The 17139-nt window shown below is 35.7% G+C and overlaps 1 protein-coding gene across 2 annotated transcripts in view; it reads left to right on the forward strand.

Moving 5' to 3' along the window:
* LOC113503102 (two pore calcium channel protein 1-like) overlaps positions 1-15264 on the forward strand; it is a 28038-nt gene extending 12774 nt beyond the window's left edge. For both annotated transcript variants that reach the window (XM_026884917.1, XM_026884918.1), the window contains exons 2-17: positions 5858-5997; positions 7198-7362; positions 7773-7898; positions 8717-8897; positions 9344-9476; positions 9729-9828; positions 10117-10297; positions 10625-10837; positions 11140-11259; positions 11585-11753; positions 12086-12256; positions 12591-12786; positions 12893-12998; positions 13151-13257; positions 13491-13599; positions 13731-15264. In XM_026884917.1, the coding sequence (XP_026740718.1) occupies positions 5858-5997; positions 7198-7362; positions 7773-7898; positions 8717-8897; positions 9344-9476; positions 9729-9828; positions 10117-10297; positions 10625-10837; positions 11140-11259; positions 11585-11753; positions 12086-12256; positions 12591-12786; positions 12893-12998; positions 13151-13257; positions 13491-13599; positions 13731-13843 (2330 nt within the window). In that variant the 3' untranslated portion in view covers positions 13844-15264. The remainder of the gene's footprint in view (positions 1-5857; positions 5998-7197; positions 7363-7772; positions 7899-8716; positions 8898-9343; positions 9477-9728; positions 9829-10116; positions 10298-10624; positions 10838-11139; positions 11260-11584; positions 11754-12085; positions 12257-12590; positions 12787-12892; positions 12999-13150; positions 13258-13490; positions 13600-13730) is intronic.
* The last annotated feature ends 1875 nt before the right edge of the window (positions 15265-17139 follow it).

The following is a 17139-nucleotide window of genomic DNA, read 5'->3' on the forward strand; positions in this document are numbered from 1 at the left end:
ACACAGTTTTAAGTGTTATAATGAAGCTTGACAAGCTTGTGAATACTGTCAGAAGTGTTTCTAGGAATGTGTATTTTACTGTTAACGACATTATTGGTATGTTCTTAAGGTTGTTTTTGCTTTGTGATGATTCTTTGGTCATGTCATGGGGAATTATTTATTTCTTACATATATTTTTTTTTGGGGAAATTTATGGTCCATTTGAACCAAGGAGGTTGCAGGAATCAAACTGAATCAAATTCGTTAGATATTCGATTTTCGAATACATTCATTATGAATGAATGAATGCTAACAACACTGGATCGCGATACGATCTAAATTTGTTTGCGATAGTACCAATTCAGTATGCACCTATAGCCATTATTGTAATGTTTTAAAAGTGCTTGGAAAAAGGCCCACTTGAAATAAAAACTTTCGATTTTTACTCATGAATCAAAACAAAGCCAACATCAGAACGAAACCAATTTCAAAGGTTATAAATAGAAATCTGGTTACCAAGGCTCCGATTTCTGTCTACCTATCTATAGCCAGGCTGTATATCTCATGAACCGTTACATCTAGACCTTTTTCATTTTCACAGATGTCGTATTTTTGAGTTTCTATTTCTTCTGAATCTAATAAGGTTCTTTGAGTTTAAGTAACACATAAATTCATAAATTTTGTTATTGACTTTTTTACCATTATCTTTGGAAAATGTTTTCCTTTAGCCTATTTGTACGGACCCCTCAGAATCTCGAGGCCGACTCCCACATTTAAGGCTTATTCAATAAAATAACAAGTCACTTTGCAACAAAATTACCTTCTTAGATCCCTTTTAGTGATGTCAACATGTTTCTAAAAATTGGAAGCCATATAAGCTCTTTCATTTTACGATTATATATTATCTACCTGCACAAGCAGTTTGTCGACAAAATAAATTAGGTTTTTCCGTAGGTTACCTGGGAATATTCATATTTTCATAAAATGTGCGTCATAATGAAAGTAGATACACGCGTGCGGTATTCTCTAGGGATGAAAGTAGAAAAATGAGACTACAAAAACTTGCTCCTCATTCTATGAGATTGTCTGAACATTAAAATGATTAAAAAAGAACCATATCTAAATTGGAGTTTTCTTTTTTTAGAGTTGATGATATTTAGGTCGACCCTTGCCGTACCATAAGAGTAATCTTACGGTAGATAGGTATGCAAAAAGTATGCCTTGTTGTGTCTTAGACTTGAAGAAAAAAATAGGTAGCCTACCTAAAACAAAAGTGAGCAAGAAAATAATTCATTTCACAGTTCACAGCACACAGCTGCGTTCGCAGCAGAATTTAATCCTTGTGTTGGGGGGATTTCACAAACATACAAATCACGTGCACAACAACACCCAGCAACACCCAGACTCAGAACAAGCATTCGTGGATCACACAAATGCTTGTCCTATGCGGGGATCGAACCCGCAACGACCCACTCGACGCGCACAGTGGGTTTGGCGTGGTGACCTCAACCACTCGGCTATCCGAGCAGTCTCAGATACATCTAGTGTCTGCGAAAACCTCGCGACACGAGATTTTATTCCTTAAAATTTAAATTAGCTTATAGAGTTTTGTTAATTTGCAAGTCCATATAGGATATTGATTGATTGAAAATCCATTCATTCACAATGATGTCAATATTTCATTACATATGAGAGTGAAGGTAATTCCGAAATTGTTTGGAGTGATGGATGGTGTGACAAAGTTGGGGCTGCATCTACATCTACATGTCATGTCATAATACTAATAGATATCTATCTTACTTTATTAACTAAACATAAATTAATCGTACGACTGTTTAGGCAATTTATTTATTTATTACTTACGATATCTTGAAACTTGAAGAATATATATAGTTACAGAAAAGTCTTAGATAACGATGGTCCTTCACCCGCAAATGTAATTTGAATGTATGTATAAGTACTTAAAGAAGTTCATTATACTTTTTATATAGGTTAAATAAAATAACAATAAATTTATCGTTTATTTCTCACCATAAACCAAGTATAGAACAAAAATAATAAGTTGCAACTTAGGTTACGGTTCATCATGAGGTTCAAAAGTGGTTTTTGTAATTATTTACACGGTAAAACACCTTACCTACAGTAAAAAATATTATACAAATATTCTCTTTCCATTTATTCATTCCATAATAATGATTGTCCGTGGGATTTGGGTCTCAAGTTATAAGTATAGAATAAACTACGTAATAATGAGAAATAATAATTATTAATGTAGAAATTACTATTTCGGTATTTTCTTTCTTCTATTCACTACTTTAAAAGTATAAAATTATGAAATCGGCCTTAATATTTTTAGCCAATTATGATTTATTTATTTATTTAATTAGTCAACCTTGGTTAAACAAGAATTTTGTAATTAAAATTAATACACTTACGGGAAAGTATGTGGCGCAGTCTGAAACCAACACTGGACTGTTTTAAAAATAATAATAGAGAAATTAGATTTAATAGTTGATCATATTTTTCTAATAAATAATTTTTCAAATAAAAATGAAACGTTCGGGAAATGGGGTCTAAGTGCACGAGTTCTTTATAAAGAACTCGCAAAGCGTTTGGGCGACTCTACCCAGGCCATGAGTAGAAAGCTGGATTTAAAGCTATATATGCTGGCTTTTATAAAATAACGTAGATCTGGGTAAGTTTCACTAGATATATATTAGATACCTCCCATTAATTATTATCCTTATATCTCTAGTGAGCTACCAATACCGAATTTAAGAAAGAAAAAGGTAAATAATCTTAAAATAAATCTTACTTTTCGCGGTATAAGAACGACTGAGGGTAAGAGCCCTTTGCCAAGACTCCGTTAAAAAGAATTCCTGCCGTAATGTCGTTGAGAACTTGTAGTGGAGGCATGCCGAGTATTTTTCTGTACTTTGATACCAGGCTTTATAATATATGTCTTGGTAGCTGGAAATATGATAAGAACGAATTTAAAGTATTCTTTGTATGAAATAAATATTAGCGTGTGTTATGTACTCTGCAAGAGTGATTCTTGCGTAGGACAAATTAATTTATCTCTATTAGCGTGTTGATTAAACTTAACTATAAACTTAACGAAGTCTGCGAAAATATTTTAGTCATAGTTTTGAATTGCATAAGAAGGAATAAAATATGAGATGATACTATGTTTATAAAACCTATGATTATGGAAACAGAATACATTAATAGTTTCCTTAACCATTAACATTTATATCCACAGATAATAACAATTAAACGCGTGTATAATGTTTCCCATCACGATCTTAGTTTATCACAATTAATTTAAATTTAATTGCACAAACCTTGTTGTGTGAATAACATTGATTCCTGTTTTAAAAATATAATTTCGCTGACCTATACTATCGTACCTTGTAAATTTGTGGCTAGGGTTGTCTCGTAGTCAGCTCTTCGGTCGATAGTACCTGATTGCACAGATGGTTGAGTCCACCAAGCCAAACCCGAAGTGCGCGACGTGTTGCAGGTTCGATCCTCGCGTAGGAAGTGTTTGTCTTATAAACGAATACTGTTCTGTGTCTGGGTGTCTTGTGTGAATGTTTACGAAATATATGAAGCCCTGCATAAAAAAGATGAAGTTCCTTTTTCCTTCACCTACTTTAACATGCCCATTTCAAAGCACAGTAACAAATTTAATAATACTTATATCTATGGTAATGGTAAAGATAAACTGATATTAGTAGACTAAAACTTGTATGAGGTTAACTTTTCCGTAATTACTGCTTGCTTTCTTTGTGTTGCTTACTTGTGTGCACAGATATTTTAAATATGGCAAAACACATAGTGGTCCAAAGCGCTACTTTTATTAGAAATTCTAGTGGCATTTTTATTTGTTAGTTATTCAGCAAGGGCAAGCAGTCCTATGCTCAGCGTTGAAACGATCTTTCAACATGTAAATGAAGCAACGGTCACGAGTATATATCGGGAAGGTTCTAATAGTTTTGGAACCATTTTCAGACCATTTAAGTATGAGTCATCCCTAAACAAAATATTATAAAAACATAGTGATCTTTCAATATTAATTTATCCACAATTGCTTATACAATTTACGGTACTTACTAGGATGAACTGTTTCTGGCCTGAATGGACTGAATGGAGAGATCTTTAACATATTGGCTGTAACATCTAGCGGTTCCCAGCCCGTCGGTCGTAAACTTTGAAAGCGCTGCGACGGTAAATTGGTGATGTCATGTTATGACGCATACTCTTAAATGCCCACCTAATGTCCGCCTAACCGATCATGTCTAAATATCACAGGCTACAGTTACAGTTTTAAAACTTTGGTCCTTTTACTCCTTTTGTACGAACATTTATAAACATAAAATTAGTTCATTCTGTTTAATTAAAAGTAGGTTAGGAGTGTTAGGACACTTCTTGTAATCACTCATGAAACCAGACAAAGGGGTTACGACTGTTTGTTTTCCTCGGGCTGATATTACCTTTGTGCGCATTTAGGCTTTATAAATATTTAAGTTAACCCTCACCGCCATGTTGATTGCCCTACATAATTACAAAAAAGTTCGTTTACGTCGAAAGGACCAACATTTTTGTTTCATTAGGGTTGTCCACTAATGAATTTGCTTTGTTTTATATTACTGTTAAATAAATAATTATTTAATTAAGAGCGAGAAAATGTTGGTTACAAAATAATGGTTAATAAATAAATATTATATTCTAATCCGCCGTGAAGGCAATATAAAAGACAGTCATACCGCGCCAGACGTGTACTTAAACTGAATATATTAAATGATCCTATCAGTAATACATTACAGCCCGTCTCTTATTCGCAGCCCTTTAGCAAAAATATACTTTATCACCTAAGTTTATTCCGTATTTTTAGCACAGAAGACACAGGAGCAATGTTTGTCAGATCACCTAACTATCAATAACTATAAAAAAAAACTTTATGAATCCGAGTTCATCGGACCACACAAACACAAGCCATGACAAATGCTTACGTAGGCGTTTTTTATGCAGGTCAATGTGTTTAAATACGTTTTTATTTTCTTAAAAACTGTCTTGTGGCAACCTTGACGCGTAAGTCGGTTAGTAGGCTCAGTAGAGCGATGCATTCCGTTTCCAGCCAGCTGAGTGCCGTGTGTGATACGCATCGTGCTAATACGAATGGATAAACAAATCGATCTAGGTACGTTTTAATTGTAAAAAGGTTTTATAAGTCGTGGATAGTTTTCTTTTGTTACCGTTCGGGCTAAACAAGTGATTATGTGATTTGATGTTGTTTTGTGTGTGACTTGGATGTAAACATGTTTATAATCAATACGTAAAAGTTTCATAATGACATCCTTTAAGTTATTAATGATATTACAAAAAACGTAATTAAGTTACTTAAATATTTTTTTATTATTGTACAGCCAATTATTAATTTGATGCCGGCAATCAAACAATTAACAGTCAAGAAAAATATTATTATTTTATATTTATTTACTAGTAATATCGTGTAACACGTTTCGAAAGTGACCGGATACACGAATGTATTTAATTTTTGACCTGAGAACCAGTCTTCCCCTCCACAAATTAAGTTCCTCAGACAATAGACAGACTAGTCGTTGGAATCAGTTGGCTAGGATCCGCAGCCCGACAAAAGACCAAATTCGATCTGCGAATTGCGGTCACTAGCTCCAAACGTTGAACTCGTGGCTTACTTTACTAATACTAAGATATTTATAATAAAAACGCGTACTAGAAGTCAACAAAACCTTGCGTATTGTTCTGTGTTACTGATTAAATATTTGCCCAGCATAAGGCTTGCGGATAGAAGGACCAGTGGAATCTGAGTGATAATTATCGATGTGTCGTGCAGATACGCGAACTGGCACAGATGGCGCTGGCGACTCCGGAACCCTGGACATGGGCAGCAGGTCCTCGCTGCACACTGGACTCAACATGTCTGAGGACGAGCATTGGGAGATGAACTACCATGAAGCGGCCATTTATTTGGAGGTAAATGTTTTTACTAATTTTATTGAGTAGTTAAGTGAGGTTGTGGGAGTATTAATGCTGGATTTGCGTCAGCGTTCCCGCTTGGCCCCCGATTGAAGGGAACGGGGACGCATTCCAGTGGCTTTAGCCGATGAGAAAGAAAAGGAGAAATAAAGAAAGAAAAAGCATTTATTCGCTGCCACACCCCTTCGCCTTCCCCAGGGCGAAGGGAGTCCATGAGGATAAAAAAGGGCTAATGCGGGCTCTATTAAATGGATTTTTGTAATTCTTTTTTAAACAGAAAGATACCTTATTTAATTTTACTTAGATACTTTCGTGCTTAGGTACTGGAGGTATACTCAATCGAGATATTTAGAGAGAAGGTAAAAATAATACAAGAAAATCTTAATAGGTATTTTGTATTATTAATTAAGATTTAATTAGGCATGGAAAAAATAATTTTGTTACTTAGGTTCATGCCTAAAGTAATTAGAATTTCATTACATAATTGTCCGAGATTGGTTTATTTAGCAGTTAAGTGTTGATTTTAAAACCTAGTTTTTTTGCAGCAAAAGATAATAAAATAGGTATTTATTCATTAATTGTAGACCTTGATGTTATGATAAATTGACACGCTAATGTTTCATTATTATTTTTCATGAAGACTAACGTTTTTTTTTTTATAAAGGCGCGGCCGTTTTAAACACAATGATGACCTCATCTTTCAAAGAATTTTCGAAAGACAAGATTTAAAAAAACTAGCAGTTGAAGTTTCTTTTTAAGCTACTGGAAATTTCATATAAAAAAATTGATCAAAAATACAATAAGTAGGGCGTGTGTAACTTGACATGAATTGTCTTATTTTCTAACATGACTTGTCCTAGAAGCAATTAAAGATCGCTGTTCCAGCTAACCGCACTATTAGGGAATAACTGCCATATTCTATTGCCGTTATATTATACCACTACAATAGTAAACATGCACCAAGAGACCTTTCTTTTGTAACGGGTGAAAACTTTTTGACTTAAACCTCTGCGAGGGAGCACAGCATTTGGGTATTTAGACTCTGCGCTGGTTGAACGGGTTGCGCAAAAGCCTCCCTCTGCTCCGGAAAAAGGCAAAACGTAAACCGAACGTATTTTCAGACGGCCATAAACACCAGGCTCTCGTTCTTGCCTTTCTCTCTGTGGCAATTTAATACGTTAAAGTTTTAATTTCCAGGAAGGCTTAAACAATGAGAAGTTCGACTCACATCCGTCGAGCCCCGAGGAGTTGCCGGCGTACCTGAGGGTGCACAACCCCTGGTATCACGGCCTGGATCTGCTAGCCTCACTAGTCCTCATCCTTCTAGCCTTCACCGAGGACCCCGCTGTGCCTACCTTTGAGGTAAATTAAAGAAATATTGACATTGGGTTAATATAATAGAGTTAGGTACCTATTTTTTTCTAGCTGCTTTTGTCAGACTACGAACCAAATGTTTAAATTGACTAATTTACTTCATTATTTTGGTCAAATATTATGTTTGCTCGTATATAAATAAGAACCAAAATGTTAGCTTAAGGACCACCTGACATATACATATAAAACACCTGAAAATGGGACAAAGTTAGCAGTAACACTAACAACTTAATGACATTCTACTCCTAAATGTGTAGAGCTGCTTGGATATTCTTTTCAATTTTTATGACGAAACTATTCAATTATGACTTGCTATATAATCTTGCCACGGTGAAATATAGCATATAGTATTCCCTAGTATGTAGAATTGTGGATAATGGTCATTGTATATATTCCAGTTACCAGTTTGGGCGCACGGGACGATAGAACTGCTGGCGTTAACGGTGATTGGCGTGGAGCTACACTTGAAGCTGAAGTGGATCGGCTGGGGGACCATACTCAAGCACAAGCGGACCATGATTAAGGTAGGACAGACCTTAGAAGTGGATGGGGGCCAGATTTCATTCAATGTTAGTTAGTAGTAGTAGTTTTGGCGTGAAGAGGAAACAAACATACAAACACGTACATTCGCATGTACGACACTACTTCTATACCCAATATTACCCGTTATGTAACAGAGAAGGACAAGAAAAGTTCTTTTTGGTTATAGCTGCTAAACATCAAGTACTTATATGCCTTTACTTTCCCTTAGGGTAGAGAAAGTACAAGGGGACAAACTGCATTTTAAAATAGGATAATCACTACTGTTCTCTTTCTGCTTGGACCTAAAAATCTTAAAAGATTATTTTCGCCTGTATCAGAATTGTTATGAATCAACACATGACGTAATCAGTTACTAAATAAAACTTGTTTGCTGAAGTTTAATGTCACTCAAAATGCACCTTAGTTCAGTAAAATTAGTCACGAGTGTTCACGGGTTATAAGAGGCGTAACTGGACAGAATCAGATGAGAAATATGTTTCACTGATATGAACTACTATTTGTTACTTGTGTTATTATTTATAGAAAAAGGCATTTAATGATTCAGACCAATCGTTCAATACAATTTCCCAATTAAGATTCCCTACATCCCATCTTTTCAAAAATTTTTATACAAAAAATATTTTCTTTTTAAATTCTGACACAGTACAGAGAAAATTATAAGTTAATTTACTGAACTATATTTAACCTATCATTGTTGGTATTACTGGTCATGTAACTCACTACAAGAAAAACGAAACTACTCACTAAGAAAAAAAAATTTTCGTCGCGAGTCACGTATCACTGTTTTTGAATTCCCCAGGGTATAACGTTACTGATAATGGTGCTGGAGGCGGTGGTGGTGCTGTGCCGGCAGTCCTCGCACTTCCGGGTGACGCGGGCGCTGCGCCCCATCTTCCTGGTGGACACGAGGCACTGCGGAGGCGTCAGGCGGTTCATCAGACAGATCCTGCAGTCGCTACCACCTATTATTGATATGTTAGGTGAGATATTGGTGATGTGTTGGATTTAAGATAGGTTATGTAGAACCACTCTTATTTAAAGTGGAATCTAATTAATTAAGAGGAGAAAATGTTTGGGTAAAAGAAGTTATTAAAAATTAGCAGCCTATTGTTAGGCAGATGACTGCACAGTTGCCGATTGGAAAAGTTACCACACCAGATCCACTTGTAGGACAAAAATTTGTTTAATTGGGTTCTACAAATGCTTGTTGCTACTGGGTCAGGGTGTCCTTGTGTACGTGATTTGAATGTTTGTGAAAACCCCTCGACATAGTGGAGGTTAATCACTACGCTTTATAACTGCAGGTTTTTGGTTGCTGATTCCTATATTTTTAAGTCATGCCCTCTCGATATCCTCATTACGTATCCTTATGATAAAAAAATGAGAAAAAAAGCAATGCTTCACGAAATATTTGTCTTCATTTCAGGGTTACTAATGTTCTTCGTGGCGACATACTCCCTGCTCGGCTACTATCTGTTCTCGGAGCACGTGGATAACGGACACTTCCAGACCATCAGTGATTCATTCGTCAGCATGTTCGTCTTGCTCACAACTGCCAAGTAAGTTCATTATTACACAATACCCATTCATATTAGACTGAGAGAATAGATTAGTATTGAAACCGATTTTTGGTGATCAGTGATTCCTCCGCTCCACATTCATAGTGGGCATGTAACTTTCTTAAAATCTATGTTACGAGGAGCTGTCCACCAAAGATCTGAACTTAGATCGGAGTACCAGTATAGTTTTAAAATTATCCGCATTTTTTAAAAGACCAAGTACACTAAATAGATTCTTTCTGTTGCTTCTAGTTTCCCAGACGTGATGATGCCTTCATATGCCAAGTCCAAATGGTACGCCGTGTTCTTCATACTCTACATCATCACAGTGTTATACGTGCTTATGAACTTGGTAAGTCCTCGCACCTAATATACTTAGTAGGTAGCCACTTATTTATTTTTTTATTCGACTTTTACAAAGTGCAATGATCTTAAGGTAATTTCTGAACGCTCGCGATTTGAGCGTACAGACATATATATTTTCAAAATTCTCGTTTACTTTTTATGGCTACAAAACTGAAATCACTTATATTTGGGATCTGTCCTGTAGTCCCAAAACTCGAAACCTCTATTCATATCGAAATAGAATACTTGGTCTTTCATTGTCTTCCACTTACTCGACCGATTGCTGTCATTCCAGATGTTGGCCGTGGTATACGAGACCTTCACCCGCATCGAGCGTGAGAAGTGCCGCGCGCTGCTGCTGCACCGGCGCCGCGCCGCGCGCCACGCCTTCCGCCTGCTCGTGTCGCGCCGCGCGCCGCACGCCGTCAGGCTGCGACACTTCGCGGGGCTCATGAGGCATTATGCGCCTCATTATAGTAAGATTTTAATCCGTTTGCTTAATGCGAATTATATTATTGTATTCTATTTTGTTTGAACTAGCTGGGACTGACGGATGGACACTATCTTATCTCTCACTATTCACTGCTTCCGCTCAGTAGTTTTTGGATTAGGATTAAACTAATATATGTGATCAACATAGAAGGGTGCAAGGCTTATATTTTGCTCTGCTACCTGTGCAAATGGCATAAAATAATGATCCCCCACAAATAAACTAAGAGACATGAACTAGGTACCATCAACCTCCCAGCATTAGTGGAAGATACACATTACACATCCTTCACTTCAAACAATTTTCTTTCCAGGTGGCTTAGACGTGTACCTGATGTTCAAGCAGCTAAACCAGTCATCCTCCGGAGGGCTCTCCCGCAGCGAGTTCGCGAATCTGTACGAAGTGTTCGCGCTGCGCTGGGCGGGCCAGCAGTCGCGGGCGCCATGGTACTCGCAGTCGCCACTGGAGCCGATTGGCAGGGCGGCGGCTGCGGCCGTCAGGTGGCCATACTTCGAGTATCTTATCTGTAAGTTGATGGCTTAAGAGAGCTTAAGAGCTGTTTTATTTATTTTTTAAGAATCCCGCTCTAAGGTGTAATGAAATCAATTTGGTTTAAGAACGTGATTTGGAGTAAGCATACTGCCATTTAACAGCCATTGGTCGTGTTTTGTATATTATTACTGGTCTTTAGAGAAAGATACGCTTAGGCTTAGCTTACTTGATCGCAATATTATTCTTCTAGCCTTCGTAAAAAGATGCTTGACATTTACCACAACTATTTCGATATGACGTTGTTAAAATATCTCACGCAATGATTAATGTTTCCAGATGCCCTGATAATTGGTAACGGCGTGGCGATGGTCCTGCGCGTGTGCGAGGCGGCTGGTGACCTGCAGGACAGCGCGCGCCTGTTGTGCGCCTCCTGGGACACCTGGCTGTTCCTCACGTGTGAGCAAATAGCTTCTAATAAGTCTAATCAAAGTTCTGAAAAATTGCCTTTGAAGATATCAAATTGATCTTTCTTAGAATCCACGGCAATTCAGCATTATTTTTTTATTTCTATTTGCTGTCTATGTTACTTATTTTTTGACGTTTCTGCTATACCTTTTGCCAAAAATCCATTCATCTCTCCCTATTGTAGGACATAAAGTTTCAAGTTATAAAATACCGTCTATCTAAATGACCCTTATTCATTAACCACAGACCGGGTAGGAGAACTGCATAAGCAATCAAAAACTCCAGTATTTCTTATAGCGCTTTTTCTCATCCCCAGTGTTCCTGATGGAGGCGGCACTCCGTATGATGGCGTCAGGGCTGGCGGTGTACCTGGAGAGCGGCTGGAATGTCTTCGATCTGAGCGTGACGCTGCTCGCGCTCATGGGCGCTGTGCTGCTCAGCATCGCACCTAAACTCTTCATCGTTGTGATCTTTAGGCCTTTAAGGTTAGTAGCTAACTTGTATCTGATTAGCTTATGTTCAGATTGGGCCACGTATACTTCTGTGACGGTTTAGTTTCAAGTTCGTCTGATTAAAAGCATTTGATGGAGTAGGAGTAACAAGTATAGAACTGCTATCAGCTTCATTTTACGAAGACTAATAAAATACTGCAAAAATTGATCAAAACACATACTTACCTTGGTCTTAATACAGTATCCTTGAAGCACCGGAATATCGTAGTCGGAATATCGTTGCGTCAAATAGTGCTATCTCGGTTCTACAACTGAGATAGGCCCTCTAGTATCCTTTTCTTATCCCTCTGAATCTCCTTTTCCAGACTGATGCGTCTCTACAAGTTGAAGAAGCGGTACCGAGACGTGTTCGGCACGCTGGTGCTGCTGTCCCCTCTCATGTCTTCCGCCGGCTGCGTCATGCTCGTCATGTACTACTTCTTCGCCATCATTGGCATGGAGCTGTTCGCAGGATACGATTTGAGAAATTGTTGTGTGTAAGTATTGAGTAATTTGTGTTTAAAGTTAGAAAAAGATTTTCAGATGTTTCGTTTGTTGGTTTATTTGAGTATTGTGTGTTTTTTTTATGCGCACTTATAGACACTAAAATGTATTCTTATGGCTGTTATTTTATGTATATTTCTGGACACTAAAAAGTATTCTTCAGACAGTTGAGGAAATTACTGATAAATTCGCTGCCTCAAAATTTTACTTCGCGCTTTACAAACCGTAACCCTTGAATGATGCCCTTGAATTTACGACGAGGACGAGTATCCCAAAGTGGTATTCACCTTTAATCGACTTTCAACCCCTTTTATTCCTTGTTTCCAGTAACACCACCGTGGAGGACTTCTACAAGTACTCGCTGAACAGTTCAACAGCCCTCGGCTACTACTACCTGAACAACTTCGAGAACATCGTGACAAGCGGTGTGACGCTGTTCGAGCTGACCGTCGTCAACAACTGGTTCATTCTCATGAATGCGTATGCCACTGTCGCTGGGCAGTTCAGCAGGATTTATTTCATGGTACGAGGGATCGATATCTGCATCTAGTAATCTGATTCAAAATTGTATTTACACCTTTCATTGTTGTGAGAATTATCGCTATATGATTTTAAATTTATTTCTTTAGGTATTCTATCTATTCACGATGGTGGTGCTGACTATCGTGGTGGCGAGCGTGCTGGAGGCGTTCCGGTTCAGAATACAGTATAAGCGCAGCACCAGCAAGAGAGATGGTTAGTAGATTTATTAATACATTGACAATCATACATTTTTTGACATAAATGAAATCAGTTCAGCTTCAACTTTTACAACTAATTTTATATACCACCAAAATTATTTGGCTTCGCCAATAAGCCAGAGTAACGTTTATTATTGTATTTCGCAGAGGAAAAGCTTCTGCACGAGGAAGTGCACACAAGTTGGGAGGAGGCGCAGAGGCTAGGAGCCAGCGGGGACCTCGCCGACGAACTGAGGCCGAACCTACCGCCTGGGGTAAGATACGCTGTCTGATAAATGGATATATTTATCCTTTTTTGAGGATGTTAATATTGAAGTGGGTAGGAATACGAAAAAAGAGATATTATTACTTAATTCACTTGAACATGAGGTTGAAGTTTCATAAAAATATGTAGCGCAACAATTAAAAATGTTTCATTGATCAGATGTTTTAAATATTGATAAGAAAGCAATCTTTCTTTATCTAAATGAATTATTTAATTTTCTAGGTAGAGGTAACGTTTATTGGATCTCGTCCACGAACGAAGGAGGTCCTACAGAGGAGGATGTACCAGACTGACATCCAGAAGTGGCTGGCCGAGGAGGATGAGAATGAGGGTATAGTATTAAAAGTTTTATTCGGACGCCATTGTGTTAATAATGATAATGGAATTTTGAAGGACTTAAAGCCTAATTTTACTGTGTTTTGAAATACCAGTAATAAGTAAGAATATAAATTTTCCTTCCAGGTCTTCCACCATCAACGACAATAACCTCAAGCGAGGATCCTCTGTCCCCGCCTCTCATCCACCAGCCCGACAGCGAGAACAACCACCAGATGAGAACAGGGTACCAATTGTAGAACTTAATACATTTAGCACTGTACCACAGGCTGATGTTCATCTGGGACGCGCTCAAGAGCTTATGATGGGCTATCTGAGGATGGGCCTTAAGCTGGCTACAAGCTTACATAACACGAGGCGTTTCAAGATCAGCTTTGCGGTACGTGCTAAAAACAAATGAATCTAAATTCCTACAAAGGAATTGACAGCTTCACCGGATTTGACGTTTAATTGCAGTGAATTTTGTGAATGTATCCGAACTTTTCCATAGATAATTGTAACTTTTTTAATGTATGTGTGTCAGTGTACTTCAGTCCAATTTGTTGTTAAAAAAAACAAGCAGTGGAGTTAAGGGGCAGTGATTAATCAATATAAAAATCGTAATTCTCACGTAGAAAGTCTTTAAAAAAATATAAAAGTATTAGATGGATCCTTAACCCGCCAGCTATTAATACTCTGCCAGTTAGAAATACCTGTATTCGAATAGCGTGAATGTATTATCATTAAGATGGTTAGATAACAGCTGTGATAGAAAATTGTATAATTGAAGGTTTATGCGTACATTAGATATGTAAATAGATAGTCTAGACTTGTCTGTTGAGTCTAGTAATGTTTCTCGTAGCCGTATTATGCCGTGGTTGAGATTACCTGGTCTTGTATTACTAATCTAGTAGAAAAGTTATTTTTATTGTAGGAAATGTATGAAATAAGATAAACTTATTAAAAATGACTATCACACTTTGGTTGATGTAAATAATTGTGTCTATTACTTTAATGTAGACTTTATTATGAACTTCTAACAAAGAGATGGTGCTATGCATTAACATTAATGCTATCTCTTTCTAACACCGATTACTGTTAATGTCTAATTATTTATCTTGTGCTGATCATTAGTATACAATGATCACCAAAGTATAGTAGTGCGAAGATAACTAAAATATGGTGAATTAATTACTTTCAAGTATTATTTTAATACTATTTTTGGTTGTGTATTTTGTTTTGGTTGTAAGTTAAACATTACCAAATAAACAAGGCATAGAAGTACACTCTAATATTAATGTAAGAGATTTTTTTTATTTTTCATCAATTTATTGTTTCAATAATGATGACTGTATAATGTTAACTAGTGGAGTCAACAATTAAATGATATTATAATAATATATGAAGCGCCTTCGTAGATTTAGATAGATAAGAAAGCGAACAAATAACGAAACGAAATTAAAAAAGTACTATTCACTGTGTAAAACTATGGTTAATTTACAAAAAAATCCTATGTTATTCCAATCAAGAATTTAAAATGGTATAGGCCGAGGATATAAGACTTTTCAAAATTTTCAAATGCAAAAAAACTTTTTTTTTAAAGCCCTAGTGGACCATTGATCGAATTATCTAAATGATTTAATTTATTTAACCAAATAATGATTTGTGATTTATTATTTATTTTGATGCTCAGTATTAAGTTTTTAAGATAATTAATTTAAATATAATTTTATTTTATTTGTAAATAAGTCAAACTATAAAATCGAATAAACTTATTAATATTACTGTGTAGTTTGGAAAAAAACCACAGATTGAAATATATATTTTTGATCACAAAACAAAATAATAACTGTTTAGATGAAAATCTAATTAATCTTTAATCGATTGTTTTTTAAATGAAATAATACCTAACCATTGTTATGACAAGGATTTTAAATGGATGTATTATATTATGAAAAATAAAATAAAATAGTGTCACTGCAAAGTTCATTAAAATTAAATCGAATGTAGCTGTTGCATCCAAAACTTAGAAAACCTTTCTTTTTAAATATAATTAATGATTACTACTAGGTACTACTACACATACCTAGAATAATTGGTCTATGTAATATTCAGAAAAAAATAAATATGAGTGTTTTTAAATTTAAATCCTTTGTAAATAATATCCATCCCTATGACAGTAGAAACTGATTAATCGTTAATCAATAATAATTATATTTCGATGTAGTTGTGCGGTATATATAAATAAATTCTAAACTACACGGTCCAGTAAAGTGCAAGTAGGTACATGATAGTGATTTCATTTTGTTGCAATGCTGAAATATAGTATCAAACTATCAATACGTTTACTGTGTTAAAGGTATCTAATAACCTGTTTTAATTTTAAAATATCGTTTGAATTAAGGAATTCCATTACATAAGTTTTATTCCAAAATGGCGACGGATAACGATTATAATTTTCTGTCAAAGAACGTAACCTGCGAAAATTAACATTTGTAACTTAATTTTGCAAAGTTTATTGTTGGGAAATTTTATTTGTAACAGATAATAAAATTGAGGTATGATAATATAAAATGGTGCTTTTGCTTGTACGTTCAACTTTGGATTTAGCTAGAAAATTTCTAATTAATTAGACTAAGCAGCTACAGTTGGTTTTTAAGCATTATTCCTTAAATAAAAATACTAAATCTGTTATTTCATTGATTTTATTAAAAATATTAGGTTGGTACGCTATTTACTATGTGAGAATCTACCCTGAAAGAAGACGAATAATGATGAATAATGAGCGTCATCAACAAAACTCTAACTTTAAAAAAAAACACTATCTGAGTAAATTTGTAGACATCTACCATCCTTAGACTGTCATATTTTTTAAGGTTTATAGATACAGTAAGTAGAATACTGTTATTAAAATGCAGCTTCATGATATTATTTGTTTATTTTAAGAGTTTATCCATAAAAGCTGGACTGTTATCAGCTAGTCTATTCTTGTATCTTTTTACTAGTTCTATTCCTTATCTTCCATTCCATGATAGATATATTTTATAGTTTTCCAAATTAACTACTTGTATTTTTATTACATAATTTATTAGAATTGCAAAATACGATGTATTTAGTGTAATCAGTTTCATATAAGCCTCAGATATAGAATGTTCCAAGAAAAAAAACTGAATGCAATTCATAATTTAACGAATATCTCGTCAGTATAAGTAATATAGAGACGTTTATGTCTTCACCCTAAATTGTGTTATTTTCAGATATCTGTCTATTAACAAATTAGTCTTCCAACAAATATAAAATACTAAACCTCTATGAGTTTGTGTGGCGATAATCGCTTTCGATTATATTATTCGAATACCAGAATCAGAATATAACAATGCTTGAAAGTGTATCTAGTACAGGCATAATAACACGACAGTGCTTTTCTGGCGTAAATGTATCTGTATAGTGTTCAGCATAATTTAGTTTTTTTTTATAGTTGTGCTTGCACTGGCAAATGTTTATAGATCAAAACTGTGATCAATTCTCAATATTAATCATACCTACTATTATTATA

This window comes from Trichoplusia ni, chromosome 18 (assembly GCF_003590095.1).
Source record: "Trichoplusia ni isolate ovarian cell line Hi5 chromosome 18, tn1, whole genome shotgun sequence".
In the NCBI taxonomy this organism is placed as follows: Eukaryota; Metazoa; Arthropoda; class Insecta; order Lepidoptera; family Noctuidae; genus Trichoplusia; species Trichoplusia ni.